General features: G+C 32.1%; 1 protein-coding gene and 1 long non-coding RNA gene across 2 annotated transcripts; one reads left to right on the plus strand and one right to left on the minus strand.

The window, feature by feature from the left end:
* Positions 1–874: 874 nt before the first annotated feature.
* Positions 875–2,495, minus strand: LOC139524346 (uncharacterized). The gene has a single exon (XM_071319113.1). It carries the CDS (start codon positions 2,115–2,117, stop codon positions 1,086–1,088), a length of 1,032 nt encoding a protein of 343 aa, XP_071175214.1. The 5' UTR covers positions 2,118–2,495; the 3' UTR covers positions 875–1,085.
* Positions 2,496–3,412: 917 nt separating this feature from the next.
* On the plus strand, positions 3,413–12,701 carry LOC139522497 (uncharacterized). Its single transcript, XR_011664446.1, has 3 exons — positions 3,413–3,572; positions 9,285–9,497; positions 12,392–12,701. It is a non-coding gene; the product is annotated as an uncharacterized lncRNA (long non-coding RNA).
* The last annotated feature ends 6,754 nt before the right edge of the window (positions 12,702–19,455 follow it).

A 19,455-nucleotide genomic window follows, 5' to 3' on the forward strand; every position in this document is an offset into this window, starting at 1 on the left:
GTCATTGTTCACCTAAACTAACCAACAAATTTGTAGAAATGAAAGTTTTGTTGAAAGAGAAATATATTAAGACCATTTTGAGCCAAAATTTACCTGTCTATGAGTTTGCATTAAAAATTGAGGATCAATGCGCTCCATAGTATACTAATTTAAGATTTCCAGAAAACCAGGGGTTATTTTTAGTGTTAGATACCATCCAGTAGGACAACCGGAAGTGCATGAGTAAGGATTTCGGCGCTCAGTGATACGTACGGTTCACTAGACGACGTTGTCAACACGTAATGGCGGCCATTATTTGACGTCGGATTTGGCATTCCTCGTTGAAAGTTGCATTTATGACATTCTTGGATGCTTAAACTTTGTACCACACAACATAAAAGATAAAGCTTTATTCCAGATATTGCAGGTAATTATTTTCAAAGAAGTCGTATCCCAAGAAATGATTTAAACGGCAACAATAAAATGTAAAATAATATGAAACATGAATTATATTGAAATCCAAGTTTTCATCATTTCCTTTTCATGTAATGAATTTACTATTTGGGTCATTTTCAAAAAATGTGGATATTTCAGTTGTGAAATAACAATACAAAAAATATTCAATTTTCAACTTTAATATATGAAATTGAATAGTTTAACAACAATACAACCTGAAATAAAAATATGCAATCTTAATGCTACTACAAAAATATTTTAAAAAATAACATAGAAACAAGTATGGGACATATGTCAACTACATAACGGATTTAGTTTCGGTCCCTAATTTTTTTTTAATAATATTTACATTTTGCTTGATATATATTTCCATAAAAATCATCACACTTTTTTCAAAACAGTTAACATGGTTAAAATAACACTTTTTAGAAACATATTTTGGGAAGAATCTGTTTTAGCGGACCCCGGAAGTTGGAAGATGCACAATTTATGCGCATGACCGATAACCCCGAGTTACGTTGCTATGCTGAAATATAAACAGCGGCCATTTTTTTTACCGCTTCGAAAGACGTCGATGTAAATGATTTTTAAAAAGTGATTTTAACTAGTGAAACTGAACAATTAAAAATAAATATAATGCACTTACCCATTTAAGCTTGAAAATCATCCATACTAGAATTTAGTGTGTTTGTTATTTCGTTTAGTACTCTTGGTTTTTTAGATGCAGGTTGTGGTACACTGACGGTGATGGTTTCTGTCGTAATTAGGGCTTGTTTTTGTTTTTCCGGATTATACACTTTTTTAATAAGGTTAATAAATGCTAGGAAAGGGTCGTCAGAGCCAATAATATATTTTTTTCGTACACAATATTGACTGAAATAAGTGTCATAAAGGGATTTTACTGTGCCGTATTTTGGAAGTGATTTTTTAAGTGCTCGCCAAGTACTTTCAATCGTATTTGTATGCGCTCCTGTTTCAGGGTCTACAAAATTTACAGAATGGTTGACTTTTAAGTGTTCAAATCCCTCAGATCCTAGACAATCATATGCCTTCCAACAGTCGCTGATGATTGTGGTTCCTGGTTTTATGTTGTCTTTTATTAATTTTAACAGTGTTTCTTTTGTCCGATTTTCTACTGATGCAAAAAAACTTTTTTTGCTGTCTCTTTCTATACCTCCAAAGACCCACTGTCCTTCAACTCGACGCCCTTTATGGTATTTTCTTTTTCCAAATTTACTTTCGTCTATTTCTACGATAACGTTTTCTCCACCTATTTTTTCACTGTCTATTTCCAAAATTTCTATGCAAACTTCACGGCAATAATTGTACCAATCTACGATTGTTTGATTACAAATAGAAAGTTGATGTTTAACAAATTCTTGGTCTATTTTGTAAATCCAGAAATAAGTGATGAATAATATTTTTTCCAAACTTAAATTATGTCCTTGAAACCAGGATCCGTTTCTGATGGAGACCTTTTTATTGCATTTTTTGTTGCTGCACTTCCAATAAAAAATGTCGTTTGAAAAAGAACTGTCTTTTCTTAAACTGAAATGTCCATGGCTACACTTTTTACATACCTCTCCAGATAAATCTAGAATTAATCCTAGTGAAAAACACCACTGAATAATTTTCTCAACACTTTCACAAATAATAAACAAATCTTTTAACTTGATCGGCATTTCCGTATTTACATTGTAACAGTGTTTGTAAACACAGCTGATTTTACGTTACGGTTGACTATGACGTCACTTATTCATGAATATTCATGACATAGAGGTCACAGATAATGGAATTTTTATCACGTGATATACCTACCTGAGTTACGGAAGCGTAGACATTTTGTACACTTACCAAGACGTATTTCTACTAGATTTTGTAATTTTCATTTAAAAAACTGTTTAAAACAACAGTTTTTTTAAACAAAACTTGACCTGGGGAGTTCGATTTTGACCTTCTTTTTTTGATTTTTGGCCTATTTTCGTTTTTAACTTTTTGGCGGGACCAATTCCTATATACTAGTACTTACTATAGTTTCCCGTACTTTTTATGGGGTCCGCTAAAGTGAATTTAATTCAGCATTGTCAACTACATAACGCTTTTTGTCAACTACATAACGATTCACTGCGTTATGTAGTTGACCGTTATGTAGTTGACCTATTTGTGGTTTTTTGGATGTTTTTCTTGACCCCAATACTACCAGATAAATGGTTTTTATTGAATTAGAGTCAGTATTATAGACTTTGAATGATTTATGTAAAAAAAAAATATTTATGCCAAAATTTATCAATGTTTTTGCCGTTACAAAGTTGACATGGAATAAAATTACGGAGTAATTTGTACTCACCAAAACTAATCTATAATGAAATGAATCAATGATGTCATCCTGTAACTTTAAGCACGTCATCAGAGGATGAAGAGTAAGTAGGGAACACTTCCTTAGTTACAAGGGATATAATCAGTTGTTTATTGGCAACATTATTTCATTTGTGTTATGTAGTTGACATTTTTTTAAGTACGAAATGAAAAGTAAAAAAAAAATGCTAATAAAATTTAATAATTCCCTGTATTTGTGTATACATACCTGCAGTGATACCTATATATTTATAATAACAAAAGAAAAATAATAATTTCCGCTGGGTATTAAAACCAGCATTTAAAAAGACTAGTTTTTCAATTTCGTACAAGCAATTTTGGGGTTTTTGGACCCTTTGAAAACCACTGGAAGCAATTTCTGTAGCTAAATTTCATATTGAATTTGCTGGAACTTGTTACACACACCAAAAACTAAATGGTGTATCTAAAAATTGGATAAAAATATTTACACTTTTTTAGAAATATTGATTATACGAGAAAATCCACATTTTTTGAAAAAGGCCCATTTATCACTTTTATCATTTTATTACATTCGGATTTCGGTCTGGGGTATCCGCCCTTGTCTCCGGAAATATTATACCCACTGCCAACATCCGTTTTCAAACTGGACAGACAAAATTAAAAAAAAAGTGTTCTTCACAATCTCCCTGGAAATAATTCACGCTATCACTTTGTGAACATTGATTGTAAACATGAAACTGCAAATACGGACCAAAACGAATCAAATTTGAAAGCGTGGATGATCATGTTTCATGCCGACTGTAAGTTCTCTAAAAAAAAGGGGATTGGTGGGTGGGGCTTTTGGGTCGATCCGGCCCCACGTCGATCTGGCCCAAGTCGATCCGTCCCACGCCGATCCGGCCCCACGTCGATCCGGCCCCAATAAAAATATATTTATAAGGAATGAAAATAAAGATATATATCAATTGTAATTCATAAATGTTGATGTTTTTTTTTTCTCATTATGATGTAAAAGGTGTACGGTAAAAAAAAAAGGCCTTTGAAATATATTTTCTTTAGATGAGTATAAGAAAACTAGGTTGATTTTGTTTTTATTACAAGTTTTCAAGATTATATTGAGTATAATTATATTAAAACGTATATAAAAGAATTCAGACATCAACCTGGTAGTAAATTGTTAATATTTGAATATAATAGTGTCATTGGTTTGTTCAAGTTATCTTCTTGCAATAAAGAATAATGGATACTCATAATATTACTTGTTTTTTTTTTTATCTACACACAATTATTCAAAAGTCTTGTCAATTTTAAGAAAAATAAATTGACTATATTCGATATTTTAAAAGAAAAACAAGTGTTATAGAAGCCTCTGATGACAAATCATGATACATGAAGCTTTACATTTTAATGAACATTTTAACCTTTTATCAGATAATGAAAAATTTATATTTTTATTTAGTAATGACAATGTTGCTGCTATAGTTGCCAAAACCTGCAACAACATTTTATTAAGAAGAAATAGTATTTTATTTCACTAGTTTTTAAAGAAACAAATGTTTTAATATCATTTAGTAAAAATGTATATTATGTCAGAATTTTTAATTCTAAATGTGTAAAAATAAGTTTATATGTATATAGTATATCTTAAAAGTCTCTCATAAATCTTTTTAAGATTGGTACATGCAATGCAAATGTTTTAATGTTTTAAATCTATGTATGTGAATCTCATTTTATGTTTGTATGTGGTGAGACTATAATAAAATATTGAATCTGAATCTGTTACCTGAAAAAAAAGATAAAATTAATTATTATTATATATATGTTACAGTAAATAGGTGAAATTAGGAATTACACGTAATTACTAAACATTTCAGTAAATACCTGTAATCACTAGTCAATTTAGTAATTACATGTATTTACTAGTTGTTCCAGTGATTACAGGTATTTACTGATTTTTTTTGTCATTTTTACAGCTATTTACTAACTTGATATTTTTGTTTCAAAATTAAAGACATAGCTAAAATATCAAATAAGAAAGTAATTGTATCGTATGCCCTTAAACACATAATAGTTCACGACGTGATGTACCCAATTTGTATTCTCCCTTTTTCGTGAAAAGTGGACAGATATACGACTGACTCTTCCATCTGCTTAGGTAGATATATCATGGTTCTTCGCACTAGAAGACAACAGCTTTCGGGACTTTCTACGTAAATAAAACTTTGTTGTTGTGCATCGTTTTAGATTTGAACATCTACTAATTACGTAACAGTTTCTGGTTATATTCGACCAAAAATATATGAAAAACCAATTATGTAAAAAACAATATTGTTTGTTAATGTTTTATTTATACCCTAATAATATCTGTTTTTACAATATCTTAGTTAAGAACTGATATCGGTAAATTACAGGTAAATATCAAGATGCCAGTCCTTACGGGCACAGGACGTTTGCGCTTTTTTACCTGTAAAACGATAGGACATTTGCGCTTCAAATACTATGGACATTTGCGCTTTTAATTTTGATTCACTTGTATTAAATTCACCAGACATTTGCGCTTTTTACCTATAGTCGACTACCTGTAATCTTAATGAGAAGTAAATCATTACATAAATAAATTTAACTTATATTTGTCATTAGTTAGTTCACATTTACACAGTGAACATGGATTTTAAAGTTATAGTGACTAGTAAAGAAAAAAAATGAATATGTCTTGATGGATTTTTATATCGTTTCGACCAAACCCTAAAAATTGGAGACCTTTTGAGGAGATGTACCGTTGAAAATGAGAAACTCGCTCATTTATTTGAGATGTGGGATAAGTACCAATCAGGACAGTTAACAAGAGCAAAATTTGTTCACTCATTGGGCTTCAAATATCAAGCTAAAACTGACCTGTAATTGTGATGACAGTACTTGATTTTATTTCTGTACATACACTTTAAACATATATCAACAATGTGCTATGACATATGAAGGTGCTATGAATTTTAAACTTTTAACCATAAAGATGACTTTAACTCTGCCAGGTCAAACCTACCGGTCCCAAGCCCGGATAAAAGAGGAGGCTGGGAAGTTATAGATATATATATAAAAAAAAGCGCAAATGTCCTATGTAAAAAGCGCAAATGTCCATTTTTAAAAAGCGCAAATGTCCTATGTTTTGAAGCGCAAGTGTCCACAAAAAAAAGCGCAAATGTCCTATGAAAAAGCGCAAACGTCCCGTGCCGGTCCTTACGAGGACCCCCTAATCCCTTATGTTGTTTTAGTCTAATTATCAAATGTTGTAAAGAAGTAAATAAAATAAAAATCGCCATGACATTCAAAGTCATGCAACATGGAAAATATCTTCATATTTTAAATATGTTGGAGCTGCTATACAAACAGACACAATAACACTCAGTTTCGTATCGATTTAAAATAGTTCTTTAACTGGTACTCTGTCAACGTATATTTGTTCCTCCTAACAGAAGTTCCACTGGAAACTTTGTTATAAACAATGTCATAATATTTGTTCCTATTGGAACATATGTTCTATACCATTTATTCCGTTAGGAACATTTACTGTAATATTAATTCCACTGGAAATAATATTATACAATTACTGTCTTTTGATGAGGTAAATATGCGGTTTTATTGACTTTTAAAAAACTGATATTCACTGAGGCCGACGGCCGAAGTGAATATCAGTTTTTCAAAAGTCAATTAAACCCCATATTTATCGAATCAAAAGACAGTAATTGTTTTATTCTATGTTCCAGAAAAGAAAATGTATTTAATCACAAACATATACCAAAACAAATTTGACATGAAACATTTTACCATAACGTTGCATGAAAAAGCGCGTGACGTTTAGCGCGGTGAATAACACTTTCCCAGGTGAATATGCTTTTTTATTCAAAATCCAATTCGTATAGAGAAACCTACTAAAATAATACTAATATGGAATAATCCAGAATATTGTTTCCATTTGAAACTTATATTATGAAGGAACTTCTATCCCGTGACACTCCAATACTTTGCTTACCTGTTGTCACCCATCATCGACACTTTTTGCAAATTCCGTTTATACTGTTCAAATTTGTCACAAATTCCTCCATATAGTGAATATAGTTTTTTCATACTTTATTATGGGGCCGGATCGACTTGGGGCCGGATCGACGTGGGCCGGATCGACTTGGGCCGGATCAACCTTGGGCCGGATTGACTTGGGGCCGATCCGCCGTTCTACCTATAGTTTCGCACCGAAGGAACGGTTTGGAGCTATTGTCACATTGGCATTTATTGGACCTGTCTTACAAATTCACCGATTCGCTAATAAAATGGGCCAATTAAAGTGATAGGAAATTGACCTCAAATGTTAATACTGCGATGCCGCAAAATAAACAAATATCTGTTAATTAACCCCATGGTAGTAGCGCAGATAAATGACCAACGAGCGTGTTAACATGTTCTTGACAAACTGAGCCGGTATCTTTTATTCCCTTAAGAACTCAGAAGGCTAATAAATGTGCTAATTTTTCTTTGATTTGCTATCAGTAATTAAACATAGCCCATGATGTACTAGTTTCGTCGAATTATTAAATCCCGTGGTCAGAATTCTGACCACGGGATTTAGGCCATACCTGTTGTCAGTGTAGCGATAAGTGAACACAACAGGGGTCCAGTTTAGGGTACTCCATGAATTTTGATGCACGCCAAAGACGTCCATGTACTAAATCATTAGAATGTAAAACATATTCACTTTAACTCTTGGCTACTTTATACCTGGTCTAATATAGATAAATTCCCATTTTATCTGGGAACAATTAATTTTATCTTCATTATAAACTAACTATCTAACTAATTTTATTCAGGATAAAATCCAGTACAAAAGGATCATCGCTGAAACACATGAACACATATAAAAACATATACAAAACAAAACAACAATAAAACATAACAGCCAACACTTTTGACACTTATAACAACATGAACAAGCAAGAGACAAAACTCATTATATGTTTATGTGTTAAGAATCAGAATGTATTGTGTATTGTTGTCATTATTGCCCGTCAGGGGCCCTTAATTGGAAAATAAAGAATTTTGAACTTTTATATGTCCCTGATTTCATTTATATATGAGGTGGAGGACAGGGGTAAGGGAGACAGGGAGAAAGGGGGTAGGAGAAAGAAGAAAGGGGTGGGAGAAAGGAGAAAGGGGGTAGGAGAAAGGAGAGGAAGGCTGGGAGAAAGGAGGAAAAGTTGGAGAAAGGAGAAAAAATAAAATATCTCTCCTTTTAAAATTTTTTCTAATATTTCAAGAAAAAATATTTCAAAAGGAGATGTTTTATTCTAATGGGAGAAAGGAGAATGGGGGTAGGAGAAAGGAGAAGAGGGGTGGGAGAAGGGAGAAAGGTACCCCCTGTCCTCCCCTCATATATAATACATGTACACTCAAGTTTAATATTTTATCTATAAACATGATTAAAATTAAATCTTTTATGAACACAAATTGATACAATACAAAGGGAAAGGGATTATAGGCACTTGTTTCTGACAATGGGGGTTCACTATCCATACTCTTCTTTCCCATATATGAAAAAAATAAACCAGATACATGTAGTATCCTCATTGTAATCAACCAATCACCCGTCACCCATTTGAGAGCTTACACAGTGACATACATTTACATGTCAGACCAGAAACTAACAAATTTCAGTGGCAAAACCAGAACTTTTCATAAAAGGGGGGGGGGGGGGGCTCCAGTCATGCTTCAGTCCCTATATAATCAACCAATATTTTTCCAACAAGGTCTCAATAGTCATGACAGTGGTGGTTCCATGATTTTAATTGAGAAAAACTGGGTTTATGTACACTATAATATAATTGAATATAAAAATGTTAATGAAAGGATTGTTAACACTCAAATCTGCTCCATGTTATGATATTAAACATTGTTATCTAACATGTTTAACACCGCCACATTATTTATGTATGTGCCTGTCCCAAGTCAGGAGCCTGTAATTCAGTGGTTGTCGTTTGTTTATGTGTTACATATTTGTTCTTCGTTTTTTCATAAATAAGGCTGTTAGTTTTCTCGTTTGTATTGTTTTACATTGTCTTATCGGGGCTCTTTATAGCTGACTATGCGGTATGGGCTTTGCTCATTGTTGAAGGCTGTACAGTGACCTATAGTTGTTAATGTCTGTGTCATTTTGGTCTTTTGTGGATAGTTGTCTCATTGGCAATCATACCACATCTTTTTTTTTTATATTATACATAAAAAATAAATTTTCAAGACTTGGAAATATTTTCTTTGCTCATTATTGCCTTTAACTTTTATGTATTGAGCAAAATGCTTGAGGCATAATTATTTATAATACTTAGTGAAAACATGTATTTTCTTGGTAATTCATATGGCAAATTTGCATTAATGTGTTGATAATAACAATGCAAAGTTTAATTTTGCTTTGAATAATTTAGTATATAATTTATTTAGTAATTGTATGTTTATTTGCTTTATATTTACAGGAAGGAGAAAGATGTTCACTATGAATCAAAAATTCAATACATAGGACTTTAAAATTTATATATCAACAAAAAACACTTGTACATGTACATTTGTATGTGTGAGATACATACAACAAGAAAACAGTAATCAAATGGAATGTCAACGACCAGTGTCCAGTAATGTTGAAAGCAAAATGATTTTGATAGAAACAATAGGACTAGAATATATTAAGGGTACATGTAAGTAATCCAAAAGTGTCTGTTTAGGGTAAAAACAGTCAGTTATTTACAGTGTGCTATGATTTCAATCCCACAAATATGAAACAAAAACATATTAATATACATGGTATGCAGGCTGTTTTCATAAGGGAATAGACTGAAAATATCTACATTTAACAGTCAGACATACAAATGTAATTATATACTAAATTATTCTTTTTTATATACATAAGTTGCCAATGGAATAAATTGAGGATGGAAATTATAATTAATGATATAGGTAAAAGAATCATACACAGACTTTAAGGCCGAATGGTATTCTTTTAATAGTTTAAAGATTTTATTCTGTTATCTATGCTGTATAAATGTCAAGATAGTTACATTTGGATTTAAAACCTAATTACAAGAATGAAGGGTACCATAATTGAAATTCAATTTATGATAAAAAAAAACAATATAAGGGAATTAACTCTTACATGATGTGCATCACATCCATGCAAATGAAGCGTTTTAATAAATCTGACCATTTTTATACGACTGCAAAAATTGAAAATTTTTTGGTCGTATATTGGTATCACGTTGGCGTCGTCGTCCGAATACTTTTAGTTTTCGCACTCTAAATTTAGTAAAAGTGAATAGAAATCTATATGAAATTTTAACACAAGGTTTATGACCACAAAAGGAAGGTTGGGATTGATTTTGGAAGTTTTGGTCCCAACATTTTAGGAATTAGGGACCAAAAAGGGCCCAAATAAGCATTTTCTTGGTTTTCGCACTATAACTTCAGTTTAAGTTAATATAAATCTATGAAACTTTGACACAAGGTTTATGACCACAAAAGAAAGGTTGGGATTGATTTTGAGAGTTTTGGTTTCAACAGTTTAGGAATTAGGGGCCAAAAAAGGGCCCAAATAAGCATTATTATTGATTTTCGCACAATAACTTTAGTATAAGTGAATAGAAATCAATAAAATTTAAACACAAGGTTTATGACCACAAAAGGAAGGTTGGTATTGATTTTGGGAGTTGAGGTCCGAACAGTTTAGGAATTAGGGGCCAAAAAGGGGCCTAAATAAGCATTTTTCTTGGCGTTCGCACCATAACTTTTAATTAGTATAAGTCAATAGAAATCTATGAAATTTAAACACAAGGTTTATGACCATAAAAGGAAGGTTGGGATTGATTTTGGAAGTTTTGGTCCAAACAGTTTAGGAAAAAGGGGCCCAAAGGGTCCAAAATTAAACTTTGTTTGATTTCATCAAAAATTGAATAATTGGGGTTCTTCAATATGCCGAATCTAACTGTATGTAGATTCTTAATTTTTGGTCCTGTTTTCAAATTGGTCTACATTAAGGTCCAAAGGATCCAAAATTAAACTTGGTTTGATTTTAACAAAAAATGAATCCTTGGCCAAGTTGGGGTTCTTTGATATGCTGAATCTAAAAAAATACTCAGATTATTTATTATTGGCCCAGTTTTCAAGTTGGTCCAAATCGGGGTCCAAAATTAAACTTTGTTTGATTTCATCAAAAATTGAATAACTGGGGTTCTTCAATATGCCGAATCTAACTGTGTATGTAGATTCTTAATTTTTGGTCCTGTTTTCAAATTGGTCTACATTAAGGTCCAAAGGGTCCAAAATTAAACTTAGTTTGATTTGAACAAAAATTGAATCCTTGGCCAAGTTGGGGTTCTTTGATATGCTGAATCTAAAAAAATACTTAGATTTTTTATTATTGGCCCAGTTTTCAAGTTGGTCCAAATCGGGGTCCAAAATTAAACTTTGTTTGATTTCATCAAAAATTAAATAATTGGGGTTCTTCGAGATGCCAAATCTAACTTGTGTATGTAGATTCTTGATTTTTAGTCTAAATTAAAGTCCAAAGGGTCCAAAATTAAACTAAGTTTGATTTTAACAAAAATTGAATTCTTGGGCTTCTTTGATATGCTGAATCTAAACATGTACTTAGATTTTTTATTATGGGCCTAGTTTTCAAGTTGGTCCAAGTCAGGATCCAAAATTATTATATTAAGTATTGTGCAATAGCAAGAAATTTTCAATTGCACAGTATTTCACAGTAGCAAGAAATCTTCAATTGCACAGTATTGTGCAATAGCAAATATTTTCAATTGCACAGTATTGTGCAATAGCAAGAAATATCTAATAGCACAATATTGTGCAATAGCATGAAATTTACAATTGGAGTCTTATCTTTCTTTGTTCAGAATAGTAGTTGAATCAACTTAAATCATTGTTTTATACAATATACAATGTATATTCACTTTTACTACCAACTGATAAATTAAAACAATCTTTACCATTCAGTGATTACAAGCACTTTTTTACATTTTAATATTTTATGATGTATTTAAATGAGTAGTTATTGTTGCAAACTCCATTAGAAATTTGAATTGAGATCAGTTTTGGAATAAGGGAAAGGGGGATATGAAAAAAAAATGGGGGGGGGGGGGGGGGTAAATTGTTTTCATTTCAGATTTCATAAATAAAAAGAAAATTTCTTCAAACATTTTTTTGAGAGGATTAATATTAACAGCATAGTGAATTGCTCAAAGGCAAAAAAAATTTTTTTAAGTTCATTAGACCACATTCATTCTGTGTCAGAAACCTATGCTGTGTCAACTATTTAATCACAATCCAAATTTAGAGCTGAATCCAGCTTGAATGTTGTGTCCATACTTGCCCTAACCGTTCAGAGTTCAACCTCTGCGGTCGTATAAAGCTGCGCCCTGCGGAGCATCTGTTTTTTTTTAGATAAGAGAATGACTTGAGCAGACTGTAATGAGGTCATAGATGGCAATAACAATACAATATATTATAATTATCATTCTTCATTACTTTTTTATTGAATTAACAAACTTAATTTAATAACAAAACATTTCATTTTCAGTAGACAACACATCCTGTCAGAGGAATAATTTTACTGGAGGATAAAAATTTTGATACCTGGAATCAGCAATTTATATGAAATTTGTTATGAGAGATATATTCATGTACAGAATGGTATCCGAGGTGGTTCAAGTGATTATAAGCAGACATTTTTGTTGAACTAATGCAGGATTTAATAAATGAAAGTTTAACAGACTATGGGCTCCAAAGTTTAGTAACAAGAGGATTTTTTAAATATGTGAGACTCATCAACATTAAAAAGTGCAGAAGTGAAATGTCACCATATTTATTAAAAACAATCAGATTATTGACTCAGTTGTTTTCATGAATATTTTGTTATAAGCAATTTCACTGTTATATAATTAATAAGATTCCACGTTTATTTTATACTTCTGACAACCGAATATTATATCTTCCCTGTGGCCTCAAGTGTTTCCCTTTTATTTTGCATGAGTGTAATTTAAAAAAGCTCGCTTTTAGTTTTGGGCAAATTCAAGTTTTGCCATTCCAGAATTATTCGACTTTTTTCCTGGTAAATTAGACATGTACCCACATGTTGTATTTTGCTTTGGTACTTTTTCAAGAAATTATGGATCAAGGCTGAATTTTATCAAATAAGATCATTTTTGGATATTTATCACATATCACATACTTGAATAATCTTTAAAATTGAGAATATAGATGGGGATGTTTCAAAGAGATAACAACCCAACCAAAGAGCAGAAAACGAGCAGAACCAGTTAGTATGCTTATATTGATTTACTTCACTTTTGCCTTGTTGTTGAGATTGAGTGAAAGAATTTTTGTTTTGTTAATTCCTATCAATTAGGGGGGTGGGGACCAGTATTCAACACTGCATAACTAAATGTATATCACATCACCAGAAATGAAGCAGCCAACCATACAAAATAGGCCCCCGTCACTAAAAAGAGAAAAGAGATGCACAACATACAAAATTTTCCATAAGGCTAGCTACATTGTATCATTTGAAATTATATTTCATTTATTTTTTTTACATGTGGAATTGTTTTTTGTAAGTAGTTATTTATTCAATTCAAGGTAATAAATACAGTTACCTTTCAATAATATCAAAATTAGAAAGTTGGGGTATGATCAATGCCAATAAGACAACTCTCCACCAGATATCAAATGTCTAAAAAGATTAACTTGAACAAAAAGCAGTTAGTGAGCCACATGTACATTGTATAAAAGACCCTGTTACATGACACAAGACAGGCTGAAAAGGAATATTCTGCATCTGTATGCAAAAGTGAAAATATGTTTAGAAATAAATGCATGTGTAGCAATGGATGCAAATAAATAGTCAATCCAGACAAAATCTCCAACGTTTTGGCGTATGTGGTTTATGCACAAAATTGTCAACCAAATTTTACATACTTCATTCAAATAATTTACATTAAAAAGGACAACAAAATAAAAAAAAAAGAACAGGGCGAATGGGTATAAGGGCAAAGCACCCAGGGCGAACAAGTACATAGGCGGATCCAGGGGGACCCCCCTTTTCGTGGGAAAATTTGGTTGATTATATAGGGAATCATTGAAGCATGACTGGAGCCCCCCCCCTTTTTAGGTCAGTCAGCCCCCCCCCCCCCCCCCTCTTAGGAAAAGTTCTGGATCTGCCACTGAAGTACTATTGTGAATGGACCAGGATTTCTTTTGAATTCCCACCACCTACTTTGAATAGAATTGGTCATCCCTCCTATGCATAGATATATTGATAGTCAGTATGTCAATGCCCCAAGAAACTGAAAAATGAATTTTTAATAAGTTTTTAAAGTCATGATGAGTTTGAACCTCCACTGTAACCAGAGATTTAGAACCATGAGCCCTAAAAATGACACATGCCTTTGACAAAATAAAAAGAGCATGCCCCTGCCAACGCCCCCTTTTAAAAATAAGAAACCAAACAAAACACACAACGATAATATATTAACGAAAGGAATATCAACAGCTTTTCTATGACCGAATCAGATTAAATGTTCATTAAAGGGATAATTCGCGAATTTTTACTTATTAGCTAATTATGTTCGTAATACCATAAAAAACATATTCACCAAGTTTTATCTGGATATGAACAGCAATAAAGGAGAAAATTAAGAATTATTAATTTTATTTCTTCGAACTTCCTGACTTATGTGACGTAGTTTAAGTCTTTAAGCATGCCGGGAGTGAAAATAATCTCATTTTAAATCTTAATCGTGAATCATCTTATAACGCTATTTAAAGCGCATCGACGACGTTTGGTGTAGCTATTAACCAACTAATAATTTAATTGGAACAGCGCTCCGCTTGAAATTAGAATGTACGATTTATATTTTAATATTTTCGGAAATGATTATAGTGATACAAGTTAATTATATAAAATATTTTTTTATGATTTTTTTTTTCCGACGGATATTTTGAACAAATATATATAACTGATAGTGTTTTAAAAATGCATGTTTGTACTTTTTACTTTTTACGTCAGTCTAGTAAATATGTGCTGCTAGTACATTTGTAATGTGCAAATACGGCCCCGCAAATACAATGTGTATTGTACTTTGACACATAGTGACTACCTGTTAAATGCGTGGGTAAATTCAAGTTAATTAAAAGATTAGCATTTTGTATCTTTTGATCTTTACTCAGTGAATTTAAGCCGTCACGGTTCACTTTTCTAGGTGTGAACAACATTTCGTATGAATGATAAACGGGGGAATCTTAATATTTTCAATGAGCTCAGTTCAATTAAATATATTATTGACGCTGAATATTTTTTGTTAAAAAAAAAGAAATACTGAATTAATCTAATTGAATAAATTTATGAATAATGATGTCCCTATAAACACGAGTAAATGAATTAAAAATTCTAAATATGAATCGGTGACCTTGAATTTTTGAAATAGATAGTAATTACCAATTGCAGTTATATAAGTGGGTCGTTCAAAGCGATCTTATTCTTTCTTTTTTTTTAAATATTCAGGAAATAATGTCCTTATCAAAATAATTTAATTCTCACCACGTACTAATTCTTCAGCTATTTGAACGAAAATATCAAAAATGTTAACAGAAAATTTTCAACTTTGTCTTACTGGAAGGGAAAGAGAGCTCCAGACGTACTTATTAACAGACAAAGCAGGCTTATGGCTTATCGTTAGTTTGTGTGTTGGGTCAGGAAAGGTCAACCACTTGGCAAGAAACACAGAATTATCCTACCGGCTTGTGTAGTAAACATAATTAGAAAAGAGTTTCCATCGTTGGATGGGGTATACGAATGATTCAAAGAATGTGAAAGTGACACTTCAGACTGAATAGTTCTAAAATCATTTAAACGGTTTACCAATACAGATTTTCACCGAATGTTTCAGATTCATTTCATTATTTGTGTATTAATAAACCTATTTATGAATTATTTCACTTTGAGGTCTAATTTTATAGATTGCATGTTGTATTAACATGAAGGTTTGGTCTACCACAGTACCACGGAGCGTTGATATGATTTGATCCGAGATCCTCCCGAGATGTTGTTGGGGTTCTTGTTGTGCAACCTTAACCAGTTTTCAATGATGTGTTTTTTATCTCTTTGTTTGTCTTTCGATCGTTTATTGGTTATTTTTTGCTATGACGTTGTCAGTGTGTTTTTTAATACTGAATATGACTATCCGTTTTGGTACCTTCTGCCTTTTTACAAACAAGACCAATGCATGAAACTGAATATTGGAAATGTATCATGCTACTACAAAAGAAAATGCACTGATGGATTGTCCTAGAAGCATATTTTATGAGACTAATAATGGTCTATAAGCAGTTACATTTATTTCATGTTTGAAGCGGTGCATTTTTTAAAATTTAATTTGACTTTTACCAAGAAATGCATTGTAGCAAAGGGGAAGAGTAATTGTGGTCTAGTGTCAGATACTCGAAAAAAATGGAATTTAACAGAAAAGGAAACAAAAAACGGACTTTGGCAAAAATGTAGAGGGCTTTTGATACCTTTTCTCCAGACATAAAATCTTTTACAATAAATCATCCTACAACAGATTAAAAGCTTGAAATGCCAGCGATTTCGCGGGAGTGTTTTAGTGTTCTCAAAATCTTATATTGATAAAAATGACACTCCTTTAAATAATTGAATGTACATGTACAGGAAGACAAACGATTACCGCACGTTCTAGAGACATGCCACGAACTAAGTATCATCTTCGTGTCATAATTGCGCATGCCTGTCTCTTCACATACAAGTAAACGCAAATTTTCTAATAGGCAAAATATTTTGTAAATGTGCTCGCTCATATCGGAAATAGGACAAGAAAGTATGAAAGATAGTCATCCGTATTCTCTCGGATAAATTCTCTAGGATTTACTCCAAACAATGTTGTGAAATGATGCAGTATGTTTTTTTCTTTCTTAAATTATTCATCACAACTCTAGACCGCATAACGTAAATTAAACATTTGCTAAGCAAATAAAACAAGCTGACAAAACATTATGTAAGCTATTGTGTACAAAAGCATTGGCGGATCCAGGGGGAGTGGTTCCGGGTGTTGGAACCCCCGTTTTTTTTTGCCGATCAATGCATTTGAAGTGGGACATATATTTGGAACCCCCCTTTTTTAATATGGCTGGATCCGCCCCCGAAAAGTAAAATTGAAATTTGAAAAAAAAATCATTTTACATGGTACAGTACCAGATTATCTTCTACACATGAATTTTGAAACAGAAGTCAAAATTAATAATTTACGGTCTTATTATTTCTGTCTTTGCACATGTCAGAATTAATCAGCCTGTAGATATAAATTTTAAACTCTTAATTTCATGTTTGGACGGCTTTGTGTATTTCAATCAGGTTAGGGACATACATTGTTAACAGGATGTATAATACACCTGACAGCATTTTCGATGGTACTTTTACCTGTGCACACCTGGGTCAAACAGCTGGGAAGCGATGCATGTACCTGAATTGCGTAATGTCACCAGTTTATTAGCCCGCAGGAAGTCACTAGAATACCCGAATGTGACACTATTACATGACCTCTGGCAATAATTCAAAAGATCGACGGTTTTCATATTAGAAGTACCCGAAATGAATAAAATCTATTACATAAAAAAAAATTTTTTTTTGGCAAGCATTTCGAAAAGTCTAAAGCCGCTACAGATAAGAATATATTAATGCCTTTACAACTTCCAAATTAGTGTCCGCCCCACTATATGTATTCCTATCTTTTATCTTGTTATCATGAATTTAGATCTGAAAGAAAAAATACTCCTACTACGATTGACCATAAATCATTACAAACTTCGCTAGCCTAGCTGTCGACATTTTATATCCCGAAACTGCTCAGCCTTAACTTGTAGGACTACGCAACTGCGTTGACCTAGTAGACAGCTATAAAGCATAACAAGGGGGCGGTAAGATCTATTAAGTTTCCACACGAATCGGGGAAGACATATGCTCCCATCTACCTATCACCTCTTCAACCTTTTATATGGCACAATATGGAAAAGGAGGGGGGGGGGGGGGGGGTAAACAGCATCTGTAATTATACTACATGTAAATAAACAAAGTCTTATTTTTAAACCATTATTATATTAAACAAATGACCCTTTAAATGTTTTACGTAATTTTTTATGTATACTAGGTTTTTTTTGCACCTAAAAAATATATACTTCATTGAACTTGTGAATTTACGACAGAAAGTCACAGAACAAAACGTCATAATTCAGTTTCGAGTTTATTTTTCTTTAAACGAGAAAACGTAAATTAATTAATTCTTTTTTGGTTTGTTCTTGAAATATTATTTTTAAACCAAGTTTTAAACAGAATTTATTAAATAAATATCAATGACATCAAATAATTGTTATAAAATCAAAATGCCAAAGTATATCCTTTGCATGATTGAAATCAAATATCTTTTTATTTTTAAGGCTGGTAAACATCATGTCCATAAACTTAAAATGTAATAAATGTAATAAATAATATAATATTTGAAGATGTTTTTCCTATATAAATTCAACATTTTTTTTGTCTGTGACTTTTTATCCGTGTACTAAACTTCTACTTGTAAACAACAAAATCTGTTACTAATGCATGAATGCAGAACTACAAATGTACTGAACTATATTAATCTGACAATTTCCTTTCAACCAGGCTTGGAACGAAATAGCAATAAAAACATTCATGAGAAAAAAATCATAATTACTATCAAATTTCCATCGAAACAAGATGCTTCAAAAAGGTCTGCACACACTTTCTTGAACTTGTTGTGAATTGGTTTGTGTTATGTTGAGGTTAATCATCCACGTCTGGTACAACTCTTTTTTTTTGCAGGATCTTGGAAAGTGTAAGCTTATGCCATGTGAACTTCGATTGAACATCCGTACGCTTGACAAGTCATTTTGATACTGAATATACGATATGCCATGCTTGTTTTTTGGCTTTGTGGTTTTCAGATATTTTATTCAAATATACTCATCACGTGACAATTTGTATCGGAGATGCCGTCAAAATGGCGATAAGTCGAGCAGTGATAGTGGGATTTTAATTTTTATTTTTATCACTCATCTAGAAGAATTGAACAATAATTTTAATGAATATATGATTATTTATATCAAATAAACATAATATAAAATTTTCATTTTTTTGCGAAGTTTCCCTTTAAAAACTCAGCTGCAGGTAGCAATATTCACGGAATGAATCTTGTTTTTTATAAGTTACTTTGTAAACTTTTAGTTAAAGTACGATCATGATTTCAACAAATCAGTCGGGGTCCCATGATGTGTAAGCCTAACACTCTAGGGTACCAAGTATGGTATAACGTTGGTATGGATTCAACATATTGCATGCCTTCCTGGTTTATTAAGATTAACAAAATTGCTACAAAGAAGAAAAGAATCCAACTTTTAATGTCATTTTACGTTGGCATTTTCGGCGCCGGAAATTGACAACGTTTATCTATATACTGACAGTCACACAACTTCGGTTGAGGTCGATTCCGGCAATTCTGCTTAAAAAATTACATCCAGTAAAATTTATTGATGTCTTAACATATATTTAATATGTTTCAA

This window comes from Mytilus edulis, chromosome 5 (assembly GCF_963676685.1).
Source record: "Mytilus edulis chromosome 5, xbMytEdul2.2, whole genome shotgun sequence".
In the NCBI taxonomy this organism is placed as follows: Eukaryota; Metazoa; Mollusca; class Bivalvia; order Mytilida; family Mytilidae; genus Mytilus; species Mytilus edulis.

Bases quoted from the DNA above. Each gene is read 5' to 3' on its own strand.
- LOC139524346 (XM_071319113.1), bottom strand. From the start codon at position 2,117: ATGCCGATCAAGTTAAAAGATTTGTTTATTATTTGTGAAAGTGTTGAG.